Source organism: Pelobates fuscus, chromosome 3 (genome assembly GCF_036172605.1).
Source record: "Pelobates fuscus isolate aPelFus1 chromosome 3, aPelFus1.pri, whole genome shotgun sequence".
In the NCBI taxonomy this organism is placed as follows: Eukaryota; Metazoa; Chordata; class Amphibia; order Anura; family Pelobatidae; genus Pelobates; species Pelobates fuscus.
The window spans coordinates 170,673,251-170,695,669 of NC_086319.1; the positions used below are offsets into that span (position 1 = coordinate 170,673,251).

Consider the following 22,419-nt stretch of genomic DNA (forward strand, 5'->3'; position numbering starts at 1 on the left):
GACGGGCCTGGTGAGTCGCATAGGGGCTGTTGAGGCCTCCACAAAAGGGCAGGCCCAAGAGTTAACCGACCTACATGCCGAAATACAGGCACTCAAGAAGCACCAAGAGGTTACTGACCAACGATATGCAGCCCTCGAGGATCATCGACGTCGCAACAACCTCAAGATTCGAGGCGTCCCTGAGGACATACCAACAGAAGAGCTCCCACACCTAGTAAGGAGGCTCACGAGTGCGTTGCTGAAACCACAGCAGGCCAAAGCCATGAGCTATGAGGCGATTTTCCGGATTCCTAAACCAAGGAGGGCCCCGGAGAGTGCCTCTAGGGACCTAGTGGTGAGGTTCCGTACGGGGGCGGACAAAGCAACAATGCTCACAGCACTCAAGGGGAAAACTCCCTTCACCTTTGAAAATGCTAATCTTACCTTCTACGCAGACCTGTCAGGGGATACCCTGCAATGGCGCAGGTCCCTCCAAACGATCACGACGCTCCTGAGGAAACATGACATAGCCTACCGATGGCGCTCACCAAGAGCCCTACTGATCCAGATGAACGGACAAACCCACGCTATTAAAGACCTGCATGAGGCGATGCGGCTACTACCAACTCTCGGCCTCTCAGAAAATTCCCTCACACCCGCAATCAAAACGGTCACTACCGAAATAAATCACCGATGGGATCCAGCGAGGTCCACGCCATTCGTCCCACGACAACCGAACAACACAGCAGCGGCTCCAACCTGAAACGAGGGACCCAGCGATCTCAGCAGGAACCTGCTTCCCCAGGACGCACCACAACTGAGACTTGTAGCTGCAGCAACTTAATACAGGACACAGGTCCATACGTTACACCGGACTTTTCCTTCCCGTTTTTTTTCTTTTTCACTTTTCTTGTTTGAACCCAGTGAGGCTCATGCACTATGCAGTGCATAACGGGGGCTTCACTATGCCTGCCGAAAAAATTGTTATTTTTATGTTTATTTTACTGTAGTATCTTCAGCTTCAGTGGACAGTTCTCCCTTTACTTAAGTTTAATGCCTGACCTCAAAATGTTTATTCCTTTCCTTGCCTCTCATCCCCCTAGTATTGCTGGGTCGACTGAACACTTATGATTACATACCGGCCAACTAAATCAACACTTAACACACTGCTCACTACCAGCTTAAACCACACACAACAAATACCAGGAATATGTAGTCCCGCCTAGATAACACGACAGGAAAGCCTTTAAGAGTATTCCATGCTAATGGCCTGTCCTATACACGAGGGGAGGGTTAACTTCACCTCCCTCTTACACTCTAATCATAGCTATTGTTAAGGATAAAATATCACATTTATGCATGCTGTATAACTCCTGATAGACTGGGATAATGATACGCCTCTTGCTTTGACTCATGTGTTTTGCCATAAGCTTAAATGTACTCAACTGTGAGACCCTGACTGTTCTCTCAACGCACTGACCTCGCCTGTACCACTCAGTTCATATGTTCCCTTATGGTAATCGCAGTAACTCTAGCGAAGCTGCACCCAGCTATACCTGTTCTGATAAAGCTACCTCTATATATTATTATGATAGTTAATGATCTGTGACTCACCTGCATGTCGCAGCTAGACCTAGTTTGTACCAATCAGCTCATAAGTTAAGTTCTGTTATTCTACGGTAACCACGACGACGTTAATTAGGATACATTCAGTTATTACGGTTATAATATGCTGCCTTTTCATTTTATTTTAATGACCTCACTGTATAACCAAGCCAATGTTCAACATCAATATATAAAAATGTGCAATTCCTCTTGCCACTGTTCAACCTAAGTACGTTCTTAGACACGCTGTTGTGGCGTCTGACGTTGCTATGTAAAACATGCACAACAAAAATAAAGAATAAAAAAAAAAAAAAATAAAAAAAAAATGAAGAAATAGGCGGGCGCGAGCAGGGAGCAATCAGACGCTTCCATTTGGAAGCGTCATTGCTCCCTTGTGCGTATGCACGGCTTCGTCGCCCTATGAAGTCCTGAGCGCACTACCACGCATGCGCGCGGTCGCGAGCTGAGCTGACTGACAGCTCGCGGTCTTTGCCCGCCCCCTCTCCTCTGCTGACAGGAAGGAGAGAGAAGGCGCGCACACAGTGCCTTCTCTCTCCTGCACACGTCAGATGTATTTTAATACGTCTGACGTGTACATGACCTTTTTAGGGCCATACATGATAGGAAGTCCCTCTGGTGGCCGTCTGATTCCTATCAATCAATGTAAACACTGAATTTTCTCTGAAAATACAGTGTTTACATTAGATTGCCTGCAGGGAGCTATAGATCTCACCTGAACAACTACATTAAGCTGTAGTTGTTCAGGTGACTATAGTGTCCCTTTAATGTCAGCTGGTGCTGCCCAGTGCTACTGGACCCCAGGAAAGCCACCCTCCTGTGCCCAAAAGGTAGGAAACAGAAGGGTTGTTAATATATGTATTTGTTTTTCACCAGCCCCCTCAGATCGCATGGGAACAGTGTTTTTGCTCGCATTTTCCAACCCGTGCCAGTCTCACCACACCTGGTCCGTCTCCTTATCTGAGATTATCAATTACCAATTAACATCTCCTCATAGAGAAACAATAAATCAATGCATCTCTATCGGTCTATTGAGAACATTTAACGCCGTCTCCATGAAGAGCATGGGGACGCTGAATGTAGGTGCTGCACATTGTACAGCACTGAGATATGAAACACTTTAGTGGCCGTTTGAGGGTTACTAGGCAGCAATGTAGATACTGCCTTTTTTCAGAAAAGGAAGAGTTTGGATTGAAAAGCCTGCAGTAACAGGATATTGACACCAGATCCATTTAATTAAGCTGTAGTGCTTCTGGTGACTATAAGGTTTCTTTAAGAATTGTATTTTTGCAGTTGAAAAAAAATGGCTCCTAACTTTTTTTTTAGCTGGCTCCTAGATTGAAGACAAATTTGTCAAGCCCTGCTATAGTCACCAAAACAACTTGAGCGTAATAAGTATCACTTTATCAAATTATACAATATTGTCTGTGGAGTCCTTTCATAGCCCTATGGGGGTTGGCTTATAGCCTCAATTAAATACAAACTGTACAACAACCCAAAATGTAAAATGCTTATAAAATCCATTCTAAAAAAAATGTGAATAGACCAGGCTCACAATCACAAAACCATCTTAAAATAAAAAAAATAAATAAAATGGATCTATTAAAATCATTAAATAATATTTGTTGCACTGATAATTTATGAAACTTGTGTCTAGCCCCACCCTGTGTCTATAATCACATGAAGATTACTAAACACATAAAACTGTGAAAATTATCTCCTCATTCTGACAATGTGCGCTAAGGTCGTCTAACTTCAAGATCCAGTTCGATTTGTAAATTAGTATCTTTTTCCTTCTAGCAGAGTCTCAATCGGGAGGAACCCGCTCAATTCCCACCACCTTGATGTCGCCTGTGTCTCTTCAGTGATTCAATCTGCAGTGAGTGGCTACTGATGATTTTGCATCTCATAACTTCTACACTGTGCCATCTAAAACTAAACTTGAGACCTGGAGGTCTGCCCTACATATTACAATCCATTATACAACTTTATTACTTCCTTTTTTGCCCTATATAATTAGTTAAACAAGCTGCATATCATAAAAACAAAGAAAAGAATCAGGGTTTGGTGGGAATTTGGAATGTGAAAGTTAACGTATAAGGAGATACTATACTTTTTTTTTTCATAATCAACATAAATCAAACACACTGGCTTTTGGTGCTAATGTTTTTAAAGAGGCATAGGTTAGGCAAAAACTATAAAAGGAAAGCATAATGGATACCAAAATAAAAAGAGTCCAAAAGTCTAGTGAATAGTGTGAGGGGCCTTGCTCACAACCTATAATCTTAAAGCGGCACTGTCATGCCGAATTCCGTTTTTGTTTTTTTTTAACCCCCCTCCCGCCTCAACTACATCCAATCGACCCCCTAGTCACCCCCAAATGCCCCTATGCCCCCCACATTACCTATTTTTTATTCTTTATTTTCTGCCCCGATCTATATTCAGGGCGCCGCCATCTTTGTGTGGGTAGGTGAAGTCCCTGTGGGACACGTCATCTACCCACACTAGATAGCCCTGAGATTCCCGCACATGCCCAGTGAAACATCTGGACATGCGAACGGGAATTTTCCCACGCTTGTAAAATGACACAGAGCACTGTGATTGGATGGATTTCAAGCCATCCAATCACAGTGCTCTGTGTCATTTTACAAGCGTGGGAAAATTCCAAAGAACTTTCCCACGCTTGTAAAATGACAAAGAGCACTCTGATTGGCTTAAACCCACCAATCAGAGTGTTCTTAGGCTAATTGCAGGGCGGGGCAAGGCTTTATAAGCCTTGCCCCGCCCTGCGGAGCTCAGTCTGCGCGGAGCCCTCCATGGGTGAAGATGGATTATTTTTATGTGCGCTCGGGTTTTTTCTTTTTCGTCGGGTTTTTTTTTTTTGTGCTCGGGTTTTTTATTTTATTTTTAGTTCGACGGCTATGACGGTTTTTTATTTGGCTTTTTTGGGGCTGAAAAATGAAGATTTTAGAAAAAAGAAGACGTCGAATGGCAAGTTTAATTTTACTTTACAGGTTAGCAATTTTATTCCCCCCTCACTATTTTTTAGGGTGAGTAGGGTAGGTAGGGGCATTTTTTATTTGGGTGGGGGGTGGGTGACTAGGGGCTTGGGCACCCCTAGTCACCTTGATGGGGGGGGAATTTACTTAGTGCCCCCACCCGCCGCCCAGGGGTGGGGGCCGGGGGGAGGACAGTAGGTCCCCCCCCCTCTTATTACCATTATGGCCCCCACCCGCCCCCCAGGGGTGGGGGCCGGAGGACAGTAGGTCCCCCCCCTCTTATTACCATTATGGCCCCCACCCGCCGGCCAGGGGTGGGGGCCGGGGGGAGGACAGTAGGTCCCCCCCTACTACTATTATGGCCCCCAAACGCCGCCCAGAGGTGGGGGCCGGGGGAAGGAGGACAGTAGGTCCCCCCCTCTTATTACCATTATGGCCCCCACCCGCCGGCCAGGGGTGGGGGCCGGGGGGGGGGGGGGGGAGGACAGTAGGTCCCCCCCCCCTCCCTACTACTATCATGGCCCCCACCCGCCGCCCAGGGGTGGGGGCCGGGGGGAGGACAGTAGGTCCCCCCCCTTTATTACCATTATGGCCCCCACCCGCCGCCCAGGGGTGGGGGCCGGGGGGAGGACAGTAGGTCCCCCCCCTCATTATCTTTATGGCCCCCACCCACCGCTCAGGGGTGGGGGCCGGGGGGGGGGGACAATAGGTCTCCCTCCCTTATTTTACTTTACAGCCCCCACCCGTCGTTTAGGGGTGGGGGGCAATATTTTTTTTTTACAGTGAGCAGCCACAGGCTGCTCACTGCTTACTAGACATGCCCCCTACTCGCGGTATAGCGAGTAGGGGCATATTATTTACTAATACCAAGTCATTTTTACTTAGTGTTAGTAAATTTGGCTGAAAGACCAATTTAGGTCTTTCAGCCTTTTAGTAGATAGCTCCCTGATACCGTGGGAATTAGGGAGTTATCTACTAAGCGGCTGCAAGATGCAGCCACAGCAATGAATAGGATCGGAGTTTCATTCATTTGAATGAAATTCCGATCCGAACAAAGTACCGAATTGCATCCTAACACCAATGGAGAAACAGTGCTCATTCTGTTAGGATGCAATTCGGCAGTTTTGCCGGCGTTCTGTCTAAGTGACAGGACGTTCGGCAATACTGACAGGAAGCATTGTGGGAACTGGGGAAAGCTAGGGATCATGGGAAAATTGGTCTGACCAGCGGAAATGAAGCACACTTTGCTCCTCCGCTGGTCAGAGCTGGTCAAGCGGAGGAATCCTCCATAAGACAGAGTCCCTACTTTGTCTTATGATTTTAAAGAAAACTAAAGAAGACAGGAAGAAAAGAATAACAGATCCCGAGAGAGGGGGAGAAGAGGAAGAGATTGAGGAAAGGTAAGTTCGGCATGACAGTGCCGCTTTAAAAAGTACGGCCTAAGCAGCAAAATCACTTCATCTTAAAGTGACACTATAGGAAACAGAACCATTACAGCCACTGCAGCCTTCCAAATGAAAACAGTACGGTTTCTGAGAAACATTGCATTTTGAAAATTCCACTCCTACTATACAGTCATTATGCAAAGTATGCAGACAAGTATGAGGCCACCGTACCCAACATATATTCAAAGATCCATGAAAGTGACAGAATAACTTGGAAGAAAGACATAATTTGCTATATTTGAGTATAATGTTAGCAAATTTAGCTCCAGTGAGCAGAAATTCACCAATGGGAAATAGGATACCATGGACTCTCTCTGGCAGTGCCAAGTAGCTTTCAAGGCTATAAAATGTATATATACAATGGGTATAATCCAATAGTTTTGCACTATTTTCATTAATTGGTTCCATAGCACTAGGGAATCAATTAATGCTTATTTATAGCAAAAGAAAACCCCCACAAAATCAGAAAAATAAATTAGATGTATCCACTGTCATTATTATTTGTTGTGATGATAACATTTAAAGTGGAAACATCATCACTAGTGGTCTGTTGGCCAGAGGGGCGGGCCGGCAGCTGGCAAAGATGAGTTATACGGTACTTACCTGAGCCTGTCCAATGCTATTGTCTTCCAGCCAGTCCTCTTCTGCCCTTGGCGCTTCAGCAACAGGAGACTACGTTACTGCTGTACTATTGCACATGTGCGAGAGCACAGCATTGAGATCTACGGAAGATGCCGCATGACCTCCATTGTTAGTGCAAATTTCCTACAACTGTCACTGGTGACAGCCGGGGGATTGACACTTCTTGTCAGCGGTACCTCTGTCCTGTGTCAAGAAGTGTCAATTACAGGAAGAATACCGAGACAAAGTAGTGTGTGTCTCAGTAGATCTTGACTGGATTAATATTTCAGTGAAATTGTACCGTGAAAAATATCTTGTGTGCCGCTTTAAGTAAATATAGCTTTTTCACTACCTCTGTCCTAGCTTATCTGTTCTCTATGGAGGCACAGTTTAAGAGATTTAATTTACAGTATTTATTTTTAAATGCAGGCAATCAAGAGCAAGTGTGCACGCATAAATCCTGACATCATATGCAATCTTCAGGCATCTCATTTTAAGCTGTGTTCCTGTTCAAATTGGTCCAAAGATGACCAGTCCCTACATAGGAAGGGTAAGCCACATTAAACACTAAGAGTTATTAAAGGGACACTTTAGGCTCCATAACTGCTTAATCTGATTAAAGTTTTTATAGTGTCTGAAGTTAACTGGCGCACTGAGCATTAAACCGTTTTTAATGCCAAACAAGAGTCACCAGCAACCCATCCTCTCTGTGCTGCTTGGTCTAATGAGAAAGCATTCAGCCTAACAGTGTAATTGCAGGGATGAATCATTATGACTACAAGGAAATGTGTAATCTCTGCCTTATCCACACTTCTACTGGAGGCAAGGCTATGGAAGAACTTTTATACGGTTTTAAACTGCCCAAAAATGTGTTAACACTGAAAAGAGGGACAGTGCCATGTGATTTAATGCACTAAAAAGCAATTCAATTATGTTTTTTCTTTTCGAAAATATTATTCTGGCAGATTTCTCTCTTCCCCTTTCTAGCATTAGTTTAGGCCGGTCATAAATCTGCATAATAATGGCTGCTGTTTCACATTTTGATATGGTAAGCTGCCTTCTAAAAAAAATAATAAAAGGAACGTTATTTATTGTGGCTTTTGTATACATGCCCAGAATAGTACTTATACTGAATCGCTTTTAAAAATAAAACATGTATTTAAAAAAAAAAAATACATACTATCGAGATCAACCTGGAAAACAAGTTTCTAATGTTGATGCCTTCAAAACAGACAAGCAAAAAAACAGGATAGCCAATTACACAAAAAAAGGGGGTGATTTCTTCTTGGCTCCTAAATGGCAATCGAATACAGTATCTCCCTGTATCAACAACCTATTCACATGCATGTTAATTTTATGCTTAGAATATAATACAGAAGTGTTGCCGCAAAAAGTGTATTTTATTAAAGGGACACTATAGTTCCCAGAACAGCTACAACGTAATATAGTGGTTATGGTATCTATAACTTGCCCCTACAGGCATTTTCATGTAAACACTGTATTTTCAGAGAAAATGCAATGTTTATAGTGCTGCCCAAGGACACCTCCAGTGGCAGTCACTCAGACTGCCACTAGTGGTGCTTCCTGAGTTGTGCAGCAGTGACGTTCAGCATTTGGCTCCGGCCCGCCCCCACCTCACTTCCTTGGCTGAGATCATCAGAATTAACTATATCAGTCAATCCAATGCTCTCCTATGGGAAAGGGCTAAGCCAGCTCAGCGCTGGAAATTTTTCATAAATAAAAACAACTGTTTTTCTTTTGGAACTTATATCTGGTCTTTGGAAAACAGGGTTATGGCCAAGATAACTATAATAAGGAGTTCAAGGCCAGTATACAAAATAAGTTTAAAGTTAACAATAAGAAACCAAGTTCATTTTTACAAGATAATATTTTATGTCCAGAAAACAAAACCCCCTTGAGACTTACACAAAATGAACAAGCATATTGTGTGAAACAAAAATCAAATACACTAACCTCATGTTTAAACTAATCACAAGATAGTGATTCATATGTTTTGCTGTGTATTTAAAGTAAATTATGAAGTTTGACACGATTACAACAAAAAAAAAAAATCTTAATTCATTAATGACAAGCTTTTGGGAGAACCTCCCTTTCTCAAGTCTGAAGCATTTCTGAGCAAGACGACAGAATTCAAAGTTGAGTTGTGATACAGGGGTTAAAGCGACATGAGGGTTCGTGCGGAGGCAATGAACATCAGAGTGGTACACACTGGAGCATCTCTAGCGGCCCTCTGAGTGACTGCCACTAGAGGTGTCCCTGCGCAGTAATGTAAATCCTGCATGTCCACTGAAAAGGCAGTGTTTACATTAAAATGCCTGCAGGGACAGACTACAGATCAACTACATTAAGCTGTAGTGGTTCTGGTGACTATAGTGTCCTTTTAATGATAACACTCCCACTGCTTGACACTTGCCTTTATATTTATTAAAATAAAGCTCACTGCTTTAAATGATCGCTCATAATTAGGAAGGAAGAGCATCATCTGAACTATTTGAGTGACTGTTAGGATGGTACAACATATGTCATTTATAAAAGTGCCTTTTTTTTAATTTAGCACTTTTATAAAACAAAGGGCTCACCCCATTAACACAAAGCATTTCAGCAAGTTAAAGTGTTTTTAAGGTTTAGACTGTTCCTTTAAGAATAATTTAGTAATTATGTCATCTGTAATTAGAACAAAACCCCCCTCCTGGTTTAAAGTTTCAATTTACCAAGTCATGAGTAAAGATTCATTGCCAACTATTCACTTGTCATTGAGAAATTAACACTTTAAACTTTCACATGTTTTTCTTCTAGGCAGATTTAGGCCATGTAAAAGATGTTAAAGGGACCCTGTAGGCACTGTACCACCTTGGGACTGTCCTTTCATTCATCATTAAACAGTTTTAATGTTCTTTTTTAAATTTTAATGCTAAACGAGAGTACCCACCAGCCCATCACCTCTATGCGGCTTTCACTTGTGAGGCAGTATTAGCCTGGGCATCAATGGGCAGCTGTGATTTGGGTGATTGTGACTCTCTGCATCCCATGTGTCTGTGGGTGGTCAGGGAGCCTTATTTAGTGTTAAACGGCTGGAAAAGGGTTTAATACTGAATAGAGGGACAGTGCCCAGGGACTCCAGGCACTATAATCAATTCAGAGAGATTATATGATTATAGTGACTACAGAGTCCCATTATGTTAAAATTTAGGGTGTTCATAAGCAAGCTTTATTTAACCACCCTGAATACCACAGCTATATTCCTAACACAAACACATATAAAGGCATAGAATAAGGCTTTGACTTAAATAAAAAAAATCCCTAACACTCTACTCTTTAGTTGAAAAAAAATATATAAATATAATTTTAAATAACTTATATCCCCACATACTCTAATAGTTCACAATGTGTGCAGTTCCAAAATTCCTTTAACCCCTTAAGGACCAAACTTCTGGAATAAAAGGGAATCATGACATGTCACACATGTCATGTGTCCTTAAGGGGTTAAGACATCAACGTTCAAAAGGTAAAAGGACAGGTCTTTTTACAAGGACGTCAAAATCTAAAAAAAAAATGGTAATTGTTGTAGTAACATTTCAAAACCTGATACACACACAAAAGACAGTGACACATTTTCCTTACAATACCGTATTTATTCGAGTATAACGCGCAATTTTTTTTACCGATTTTTAATTTAAAATTAGGGGTGCGCGTTATACTCGAATAAATATACCTCCCAGGACCGCCGGGCTCATTACAAGCCCGGCGTTCCTGGGGGGGGCGGGCAGCCAGCGTTTACTCACCTACGTGCAGCTCCTCCAGCTTCCCTGTGTAAATCTCTCGAGACCCGCGGCCAGCTCTGACGCTCTGACGTCGTCAGAGCTGGCCGCGGGTCTCGCGAGATTTACACAGGGAAGCTGGAGGAGCTGCACGTAGGTGAGTAAACGCTTGCTGCCCGCCCCCCCAGGACCGCCGGGCTTGTAATGAGCCCGGCGGTCGGTATTATCGAGCACCCACTCGAATATTTATTCGAGTATAACAAGCACCCTAATTTTAGATTAAAAAAATCGGTATAAAATTTTATACTGATTTTTAATCGAAAATTAGGGGTGCGCGTTATACACGTGTGCGCGATATACTCGAATAAATACGGTATTTCAGAAAATGCCAGTCATACTTGCCTAAACTATGAATGGGAAATTAAAACAACCTTGCAGAATCTAATCACGCAGCACAACAATGTATGCAATTGACAACCATTCCAGGCTCAAGGTTTGATAAATCCCACAGTACCTTTGTTCTTAAAATAAAACAAAAATTTTGAAGCCCTTCTGTGGTTTATATGGCAGTGGCTTTGATATTTTCAGACATAGAAACATAGAATGTGACGGCAGATAAGAACCATTCGGCCCATCTAGTCTGCCCAGTTTTCTAAATACTGTCCCTGGCCTTATCTTATAGTTAGGATAGCCTTATGCCTATCCCACGCATGCTTAAACTCCTTTACTGTGTTAACCTCTACCACTTCAGCTGGAAGGCTATTCCATGCATCCACTACCCTCTCAGTAAAGTAATACTTCCTATTATTTTTAAACCTTTGCCCCTCTAATTTAAGAATATGTCCTCTTGTTGTGGTAGTTTTTCTTCTTTTAAATATAGTCTCCTCCTATACTGTGTTCATTCCCTTTATGTATTTAAATGTTTCTATCATATCCCCCCTGTCGTGTCTTTCCTCCAAGCTATACATGTTAAGATCCTTTAACCTTTCCTGGTAAGTTTTATCATGCAATCCATGACCCAGTATAGTAGCCCTTCTTTGAACTCTCTCTAAGGTATCAATATCCTTCTGAAGATATGGTCTCCAGTACTCCAAGTGAGGTCTCACCAGTGTTCTGTACAATGGCATGAGCACTTCCCTCTTTCTACTGCTAATACCTCTCCCTATACAACCAAGCATTCTGCTAGCATTTCCTGCTGCTCTATTACATTGTCTGCCTACCTTTAAGTCATCAGAAATAATCACCCCTAAATCCATTTCCTCAGATGTTGAGGTTAGGACTCTATCAAATATTCTGTACTCTGCCCTTGGGTTTTTACGTCCAAGATGCATTATCTTGCACTTATCCACATTAAATGTCAGTTGCCACAACTCTGACCATTTTTCTAGTTTACCTAAATCATTTGCCATTTGGCTTATCCCTCCTGGAACATCAACCCTGTTACATATCTTAGTATCATCCGCAAAAAGACACACCTTACCATCAAGACCTTCTGCAATATCACTAATAAACATATTAAAGAGAATGGGTCCAAGTACAGATCCCTGAGGTACCCCACTGGTGACAAGCCCAAGCTTCGAATATACTCCATTGACTACAACCCTCTGTTGCCTGTCATTCAGCCACTGCCTTACCCATTCAACAATATTGGAATCCAAACTCAAAGATTGCAGTTTATTGATAAGCCTTCTATGTGCAAGATTGTCAAAAGCCTTACTGAAATCTAGGTAAGCAATATCTACTGCACCACCCTGATTATTTTAGTTACCCAATCAAAAAAATCAATAAGATTAGTTTGCCATGATCTCCCTGAAGTAAACCCATGTTGTCTCTGATCTTGAAATCCATGTGTTTTTAGATGTTCAACAATCCTATCCTTTAACATGGTTTCCATCACTTTCCCCACTACTGAAGTAAGGCTTACTGGCCTGTAGTTGCCCGACTCCTCCCTATTACCTTTCTTGTGAATGGGCACAACATTCGCTAACTTCCAATCTTCTGGGACTACTCCTGTTAACAATGATTGGTTAAATAAGTGTGTTAATGGTTTTGCTAGTACACCACCAAGCTCTTTTAATAGCTTTGGGTGTATTCCATCAGGCCCCACTGACTTATTTGTCTTTACTTTTGACAGTTGAAATAGAACCTCTTCCTCTGTAAACTCACGTGTAATAAATGACTCATTTATCCTTTTTCTTAACGGAGGTCCCTTTCCTTCATTTTCATCTGTAAATACCGAACAAAAATATTCATCGAGGCAGTCAGCTAGACATTTATCCTCATCTACATACCTTCCTTCTTTTGTTTTTAATCTAACTAATCCTTGTTTTACTTTTCTTTTCTCATTTATGTATCTAAAAAAAGTTTTGTCCCCCTTTTTTACTGACTGTGCTATTTTCTCTTCTGTATGTGATTTGGAAGCTCTTATAACTTGCTTAGCCTCTTTCTGCCTAATCTTATAGGTCATTCTTCTTCCTCACTGTGTTTTTTTTATAATTACTAAATGCCAACTTTTTGTTTTTTACTATTTTGGCCACATCTGCGGAGTACCACAGTGGTTTCTTGAATTTTTTGATTTTACTGACAAGCCTAATGCAATTTTCTGTTGCCTTTAGTAGTGCAACTTTTAAATAAACCCATTTCTTTTGGACTCCATTTAAATTGCTCCAGTCTGATAATGACTCCTTTACACATATTCTAATTTTAGAAAAGTCTGTTTTTCTAAAGTCTAAAACTTTTGTTTTTGTGTGGTGTGACTCAGTCACTGTTCTTATATTAAACCACACTGACTGATGATCACTGGATCCTAAACTTTCACCTACAGTAATATCTGGTACCAAATCTCCATTTGTTAACACTAAATCTAGTATGGCCTCTTTACGAGTTGGCTCCTCAACGACTTGTTTTAGAGACAATCCCAGTAGGGCGTTTAGAATATGTGTGCTCCTGGCACAAGTAGCCATTTTTGTTTTCCAATTCACAAGATTAAAGTCACCCATGATGATAACTTCCCACTTCATTGTCATTTTAGCTATTTCTTCAACTAGTAGATTATCTAACTCATCAATTTGTCCTGGGGGCCTATAAATCACACCTACACGAGTTACTGTGTGATTACCAAATTCTAACGTAACCCAAACGGACTCTATGTTCACCGCACTAACCTTTATTAGGCTAGATTTTATGCCATCCTTCACATACAGGGCCACCCCTCCCCCTTTCTTGCCTTCCCTGTCTTTTCTATATAAAGAGTACCCTGGTATTGCTATGTCCCAGTCATTTTTCTCATTATACCATGTCTCAGTAACAGCGACTAAATCTACACTATCAGTTGCCATTATTGCCACAAGTTCATGGATCTTATTCCCTAAACTGCGAGCATTTGTAGACATGACTCTAAGCTTATCATTTTTTAACACACTTGCTACAGGCACCTTCTGTCCTTGTTTTGGGGGACAATTGGATTGATGTTTTATCACCCTTTTGCCCCCCCCCCCCTCCTAGTTTAAATACATCCTAGCAAAACATCTGAACTGCTCACTGAGAACATTTGTTCCCTTTTGAGAAAGATGCAAACCATCTTTTTTGTACAGTTTATTTCCATTCCAAACAGAGCTACCATGAGCAATAAAGCCAAATCCTTGCTCCCGACACCATTCACCAAGCCACAAGTTAAAGTCCCTAATACGCATCCGCCTGTCATTCTGAGTGTTATGCACAGGCAGAACTTCAGAGAATTACAATGTGGAAGCAACCTGCCGTATATCATTGGCAAAAACACTAAAAACTTCCTTAACCTCTGAAACCTCATTGCAAGCCAAGTCATTTGTCCCTAAATGGACAAGTACATCCAATACCCCTTCCTGCTTTGCTTGCTTAACAATATTACAGATACGTCTCCTGTCTCTGTGAGCAGTAGCTCCGGGAAGACACCTCACAAGACCACCATTGTCCATCTCCACACCTCTTATGATGGAATCCCCCAACAACAACTGCTTTCTATTAGGCCTCACCATAGTCTTCAAGCCTCCCTGCACACCACCACTAGCCCCAGTGCCCGTCTCCACAACACCACTACCCCCAGTGCCCGTCTCCACAACACCACTACCCTCAGTGCCTGTCTCCACAACACCACTACCCTCAGTGCCTGTCTCCACAACACCACTACCCTCAGTGCCTGTCTCCACAACACCACTACCCTCAGTGCCTGTCTCCATGACACCATTACACTCTGAAAGTGCAGAAAATGAATTATGTAGAGCAACAGACTGTGCAATATACCTTTTATCCACAGCTCTAAGTCTACCAGATCCTACAGTAATCCATCTGCCATTCTTAGTATGTCTCTGTGGCAGTGGCTTTGCAGCAGTTCCAGCCTGAGTTTGTTTACCAGATAATTTACAAATCTCAGATTTCAAAAATACAATCTCCTGCCGCAAGATAGAGAACTGTCTACAGATTAGACAACAACCAAACCCCCAAAAAGTGGAACGCGAAACAAATGCATAGCAACTATTACACTGAACTAAGTCTGCCATTCCAATGAGGTAAATAATTTAAAATCAAACGAATCTTAACTTTTTATTTATCCTCCTGAATACCTCAGATTACCTCCAGTTTATCTCCAACCACACACACTTAGAAGCAACACTCTCCAGAATATCTCCAACTGTTTTTTTGTTTGTTTGTTTTTTACATACACACACACACACATATTTGATTTCCAATTTATGGTAGATGTCCTTTGTACCATGCAGCAAGTGGATGTAGAGCCCTTTCTTCATTAAATATTTCTAAACCAAGCCAGTGATAATTATGGCACTCCAGCTATTGTAAATGATATGCCACATGATGCATTATGGGGAAAGATAGCCAACAGTAGCTGATCTAAGGATACCCATTATTGATTTATATAGATTGCACACCTGAATTAATGGTAATCTTTCAACCAAACATCACTGATTCTGTTAACAATTACCCATCAACACGCAAAACACTAATATCAGCAAAAACGAGAAAAAGTAGAAAGAAAAATATAAGTAAAATTTTTAACATGCCAATCGAGTTTCTGGCTGCTAATTTCACACAAGAAAACAATGTACAAGAAGAGAAACACATGAAAGTAACTTCTTAAAGGGACACTCCAGGCACCCAGACCACTTCTGCTCATTGGAGTGGTCTGGGTGCCAACTCCCACTACCCTTAACCCTGCAACTGTAATTATTGCAGTTTTTTCATAAACTGCAATAATTACATTGCAGGGTTAACTCCACCTCTAGTGGTTGTCTACTAGACAGCCACTAGAGGTCACTTCCTAGTTTCTAGCACAGGTTTCCTGTGCTAGAGCGTCGCTGGACGTCCTCACGCTGTGTGAGGACCTCCAGCGCCGCTCAAAACCCCATAAGAAAGCATTGAAATGAAATTGAAATTCAATGCTTTCCTATGGGGAGACGTAATGCGCATGCGCGGCATTTCCGCGCATGCGCATTAGGTCTCCTCGGCCGGTGGGTGAGATTAGTCTCGCCCACCGGCCGACGTAATCACAAGGAGGAGCGTCGCGGAGGAGGAGACAGCAGCCAGGGAAATCGCCGCTGTCCCAGGTAAGTGACTGAAGGGGTTTTCACCCCTTCAGTAACCGGGGATTGGGGGGTGGGAGGGAGAGGGACCCTCCAGTGCCAGAAAAACTGATCGTTTTTCTGGCACTGGAGTTTCCCTTTAAGTAAGTGTCCGGTTCTAAAGATAACTAAATCTGCAGAACATTAGACGTGTGTGCGCAACAGTATTTGCACTACCATTATTATAGACCAAACATGTTGCACTACATATGCCAATATCAAGACATTTTTCGAAAAATTCACTTACTGTTAACTAGTGATGTGTTTGATTCTGTGTGACTTTACTATCTAACAATCTAATTGTTTTATAACTGTCTGCATCCATAAAAACAGGAAGCAGAAACCCATATTGTCAGCATGCCAAATATACTCAGCTCCATCCGAATGTTCCACCATCAGCATCAAGGCACATCCCCTACAAATGTACACCTTATTCTCCGTACTAATTCTTCCTGTCGTTTGTTGCCGCTCCAGACACATGTGACCCATCTGGAACTCTGTCATATGTCTACTAATATAAACTAACTTTAAGGGCAACTAAAATTGCTGCAAGCTAATGAACACAACATCTAGCACAGCCACACAGGGGCACTCTAGAATATCAAACTTAGAGGATCCAATGATGATATTTTCAACCACACAGTTCCACTTAAAAATGTTGAAAACTGCCACCAAAAATGCATTTCATGGTCTACACAAAAACAGACTGAAAAACTATCTACATTACATATTCTGCCTGACGAATACATCGGTATTATTTTATCTGCCATAATGTCTTTATTTGGCCCCTATCTTATGACATTGGGTCCAACTCCTCACAAGTTAACTTCCATCTAAGGACTAGTGATGCAAATTATTTTGATTATCATGGGGATTGTCCAAATGTATCAGTTTTACTCGGGTTTATATACACAATGATTTCTGTGCTAGGAGAAAGCACTAAAAGTGGAGGAATCAACAGGATGGTTACCCTGGTTTCCAAAAGGACTTCTAGACTTTCAGAACTCTGTCCACATTGTTTCACAACTTTTACAGCCAAACATTCAAGGGCCCATTAAACGGTTACTCTGACCCTTTTTGCGTGCATCCTTTAATCATTAGTATCATATTTGAATCTATTGAGCATTACTGATCTGATCCATCCCACCCTAAGTCATGAAAGCTAAACCTACAGTTATTCACTAAAGTGAGAATTCAAATTTAAGGCCAGAGAAGTCACACTGCAAGCATATCTGAATTTTTCCAGTTTGGCTATACTGACTTTAAATTTGAAACTCCCTTTGAATTCTCACTTTAGTGAATAAACCTGGTAAAAATAAAGTATAAAGTTACTGGGAATCCAGTGTCAGACTAATCACAGCCTGCCCTGAGCGGTCAAATCAAAGGTTTCCCTTACAGAAGAATTTGACATTCTCATCTGATTAGCGTTCATTCTGAGCCGGCAATGGGCCAGAGTGATCTGGTGGGATAGGGAGCTGGAAAGATGGACAAAGAAGGGACGAGGAGGAGAGATTCCCCCTTCACCATGTAGCTGCCTGACAGGTAGAAGCTCTGTTCGCCTGTCACCAACGCATTGATAATTGATGCAATTTTTGCACAGAATTGATTTTACACATCCAGAGAGCTTGTCTGCTTAAATTACTAACACGGGTTTAATTAGCCCCTGTACAAAGGAGGAAATATCTCTGGATGGCAGTGTTTCAAACAGATTTCTAAAACCAGAAGTGCTCATGGTGGTTTGAGTAACCCTTCTAGTCCATCATTGGTTGTCACCCTGACACGGAGTACTTGGTAATCAGACTCGCTGGCAGAGTATAATAAGTATCTGAACTCATTCCCCATCACCTTTGGACCCCCCCCAACCCCGCTCTGCTACCAGCTCTCACCTGCAGCTCACACCAGGCCACTTCCACGGTGGTCTCGGTATCCAGCCCTTTATACACCGTCTTGAAGGAGCCTCTCCCGATCTCGATGTCAAACTTGAGGAACCTGCCATCGGGGGAGAAGCCCACGGCCTTGGTCTCCAGCTCCTCGTTCTCATCGGCCAGTTTCTCCTGCTGGCTGCGGACACTGTCCTCCTCCTGCTCGGCCGGCTTGGCGGCCTTGGCCTCCCCCGGGAGCGGGGCGGCATGTTGGGTGCTGTCGGTGACGGTGAGCTCCGGGAGCCGGGCGGGCTGGGGTGCCGGCTCCGGGGGGTCAGTGGCGGCGGTGTGTGCCGGGCAGGGCCCCTCCTCGGCGGGCACGGTGAGGCCGGTCTCGGACTCGGGCGGGGAGCTGACGATGGACTGGTTGGAGGGCAGCTCCAGGGCCGTGGCGTTCGAGTCGCAGATTACGCTGCGGCGGAAGAAGCGGTGCTCGGCCTTATCCTTGTCCATGGTGTGCCGGCGGCGGCGGAACTCCTCGGGCCTGGCCCCGGCCGCCTCCCCCCCGGGGGCTGACAGCCGCTCCCCCAGCGAGGTGTCCGAGCTGGAGCCATTGGAGGGGCGGGGGGGAGCCAGGAAGGCCCCGGTGGGAGCCCCGGACATGGCGGGAGGGGGGGGGGGTCCTAGCGGGTCCTGGGGTCGGGGCCCTGGGCTGGCAGCGGACGGTGATCTGGGTCCCACGGCCAGAGCTCACAGGCCATGCTGCAGGGGGGAGCTGGCCAGGACGGACATCAGCCCGGAAGGGGGTGACACGGGGAGCGGCTCGTGCTCGGGTAACACAAACCGGGAAACAATCCCACCGCGCGCTGTCTGTTAATCCGGGTACCGAAGGCTCGCGCTCCCCACACACTGCCAAATGGCGCACGGCGGCGCAGAACTGACACACAGCGCGCGGCGGGACACGCCCACTAACAAACCTCCGCACCGCCCACCTCTACACACACAGAACCTTGCTTCATCTAACCACGCCCGCCCCACCAATCGCTGCCTCTCGCTCTGTTAATCCACGCCCATTTTGCTGGAAGCCCGCCCTCATAGTGCGTGATGCCTTTCCGGACTGGCCCCGCCCAGCTCTGTGCTTTTGACACATTGCTCCGCCTGGCCGTGCGCGCGTGCTCCGCCACGCCTCTTCCTCCTCTATGATGAGTAAGAATCCACCCTGCCCGCTGGCAGAGAGCGGCCGCGCGTGCGCAGAGAGCCGTTCTCTCATCCTGAGGGATTAGAAAAGACGTTAGAATGCCGCGGGATATGCAGGGCATTAGCATTCCGCTCAGCATGCCGGGAGATGTAGTTCTGCGAATATTAGCATAGTTAGCATTTATTGAGGCCTGTGTTCTTTAAAGAAAAGCCTTAGACATTTACAAAAAACCTAACCCAACTTACAGCATTGGTGTTCCCTAAGGCTCTGTTTTTGGTTCTCTTTCATTCTCTATTTACAGTATTATTATTATTATTATTTAATATTCCAGTCACCATAGTGCCTGTGTGGCTGTTTATGTCCCTGGCCCACCTCTAACAAGAGAGTAAACCGATTAAACTTAAATTTTCGCTCACACACGCGCCCGTCTTGCTGCGGCCGTTCCCACTTCCGTAGCTATGATCATCGATTTTATTAATCTCCGCCAAATCCAATGCTTTCCTAGCTATTGCACATGCACAGCAATATGCCACGCTGCACCAATTAGCAACATCTCCTCACAGACTCAATGCATGTCGCTCTCATCTTGTGGGGTCCTAGCATATTTTGATGCTGCCCCCATGGGTGGCACTTCTTCAACTTTCGGCTCTCTTGTGTCACAATAGGTGCATGTAGGTCCGCACACATAGATAATCCCAAATAATCCACAAAAAAATGATGTATACGAAAAGATTGCACATTTATTGACAAAAAAAGTATGCATATCAAAAAGTCATGGTATCATGCTGTCACTGCAGCCCTCATTGATGCTAAAGGTAGTACAGGAATATCACACCAAAACATTGTAGTACACTAAGGTGACACAAATTTCCTAGCAAAAGAGAAAAAAATTAATGTTTGGAAAATATCAATTTGCCGTACTACCTGCTACTGCCAGATTGGGGAGAGACCACCCAGAAGACTACAATGAAAAAGAGTGGGAAAGCCCTGGACAAGTTTCGCACCTTCCTTGGTGCTTTCTCAACTTCGGCTCTCTTGCCCTTTATCCACCAGGAGCCCATGTCAAAGCTGAACTTGACAAAACATGACAGCGGTAACTCTGTCTTTTGACAACTTGAGAATTTACCATTAGACAAAGTAATGACATATTTGATTGCACAATAATTTTAATTAACTAAACTGATTATTCCACAAACAGATGACAATAACCCACTGAACAAGTGGTGGGGAGCAAAATGAAACGTATCAAAATTGTTAAGGAAACAGGTCTGCTGACATATCTGTGATTTTTTGTTGTATTCAAGAAAGCACTCTGGATATTACTGAACCCACAGTCGACAATTTTGACTAAGCTAAATGCTTCACATTCCATGCAAGCCACTGAATGCTGCATGCCAGAAATTACCTTCATAATGATGATTCCCATTAAGGTTTAAAAAGTCCTCCCATTAATTAATTCATGGCAACTACGGGCTAGGGCTCAGTTTTTTTTATTTTTTTTATTTCGCAAAGGCTTTAATCTAGGTATTCATAATGTTTTAATAATCAAGATCAAATTGTAAAGTAAAGATAATCATACTGATACAGATTACATGATGTTGCACAATTGCTATTCATTTACTAGAAGGTACAACTAGAGCACCACATGTTTTTTTCTTGAGTTTCCCAAATTTCTAGTTTTTAATTAATTGCCTATCCTCAATTTGCAATGCCTCAAGTCTGCCCACGTTTTTGCTAAAAAAAAAAAAAAGATAGATATGAAAGATTACAACAGGCTTCCAGAGAGCATGAGTGATTGATATTCAGAAACCATTCTTAGATACTGATATAACTTACTCAGTTGTGTGTAGAATGACCAACAATCTCACATATACTTTATACATCATATAATTGAAACTATGTTTAAATATCTTAGTATGTGGTTAGAACCGGACCTCTCATTTGGAATTCATATTTATAAGCAACCATCCAAAATCTACCCTGAAATGTGTGCTTAGTTCAAGAAAATAATGTGTTTAAATTCTGTACTAAGGAATATTTTACGCAAAAATGTTTATGTCAGACTACAGGGATGTAACAATTTGTATCTCAATTATATCTGAGCAAACTCAACACAATTCTACTTGAACGTGGGAATTGAAAATTTTAATCCAGACTAGCTGAAATGGAAAAATTCTCGAACTCTCTATATTTTCCTGTTTAGCTGTTTTGGTCTAACATTTGCAATTCACTGTCTGTTCTGCCCAAATCCCCTCTTATGTATATTATTATAATACTGTTTGTGCTGCTTTGACCTGATTCCAATACTCAGTAGTGTCATGTAAAATGACCTAGCACAGTACTTAGTTTTCCCCATGAAAATAATAAAGTGGGTCAAGAAGCCATATGCTGCAGAGCTAAACATTTTTATAATAATTTTCTAGAAAATATCAGATCTTCCATTTGTATGGCAGGAGATCGGCTTAACTCTACCTACAAATAAACAGTACATTTATTTGTTTAGCATATGTTAAAATATGTAGATCTCTAATTGCATTGTTATTGTATTTCAGGAAAATCTTGAAACAAGATATTTTTTTCTTGGAAAAACACTTTCTAAATAAACAAATAGTTAAAAAAAAAGCTGGCTTCAAGAATGTGCACATGCTGAAGGAATCAATATATAAACTGCACAGAATGTTAAAGGGACTCTGTAGTGCTTGGAATACAAAGTTGTAGTGTTTTACATTGCAGGACTAAGTGTGATAGGGACACTGCACCCAGACCACTTCAATGAGATGAAGTGATCTGGGTGCGTATAGAGTCCCCTTAAAGGTGAAACCTGAGCACATCACTTGCATACTCTCCAGAATCCCTAGCTGTAGTGTCACATTATAAAACACTGCATTTCATTCAAATGAGCATTATGTTGAACTGAAAGCTAAACATATATAGATATATATATCTCTGAATAAAAATATTAAAGGGACACTGTAGGCACCCAGACCACTTCAGCTCACTGAAGTGGTCTGTGTGCAAACTCCCATCACTTTTAACCCTGAGCATGTAATTATTTTTATAAACTGCAATAATTACCTGCTAGGGTTACGTCCTCCTCTTGTGGCGGGACTTCCAGGTTCTTAGATGACTTTTAGTTATATAAATTAAGTTGGACGTCCTAATGCTATACATGAGGACTTCCAGCGTCACCGGAATACCATAGGAAAGCATTGAATAATGCTTTTCCATGGGGAGATGCTAATGCGAGTGTGGCCATTGCCGTGCATCCGCATTAGGTCTCCTCCGCAGGTGTACGTCA

At 42.8% G+C, this 22,419-nt stretch overlaps 1 protein-coding gene across 8 annotated transcripts in view; it reads right to left on the reverse strand.

Moving 5' to 3' along the window:
• Nucleotides 1-18,851, reverse strand: part of WNK1 (WNK lysine deficient protein kinase 1) — a 196,273-nt gene extending 177,422 nt beyond the window's left edge. For all 8 annotated transcript variants that reach the window (XM_063447699.1, XM_063447696.1, XM_063447692.1 and 5 more), the window contains exon 1: nt 17,948-18,851. In XM_063447699.1, the coding sequence (XP_063303769.1) occupies nt 17,948-18,586 (639 nt within the window). In that variant the 5' untranslated portion in view covers nt 18,587-18,851. The remainder of the gene's footprint in view (nt 1-17,947) is intronic.
• Nucleotides 18,852-22,419: the final 3,568 nt, after the last annotated feature.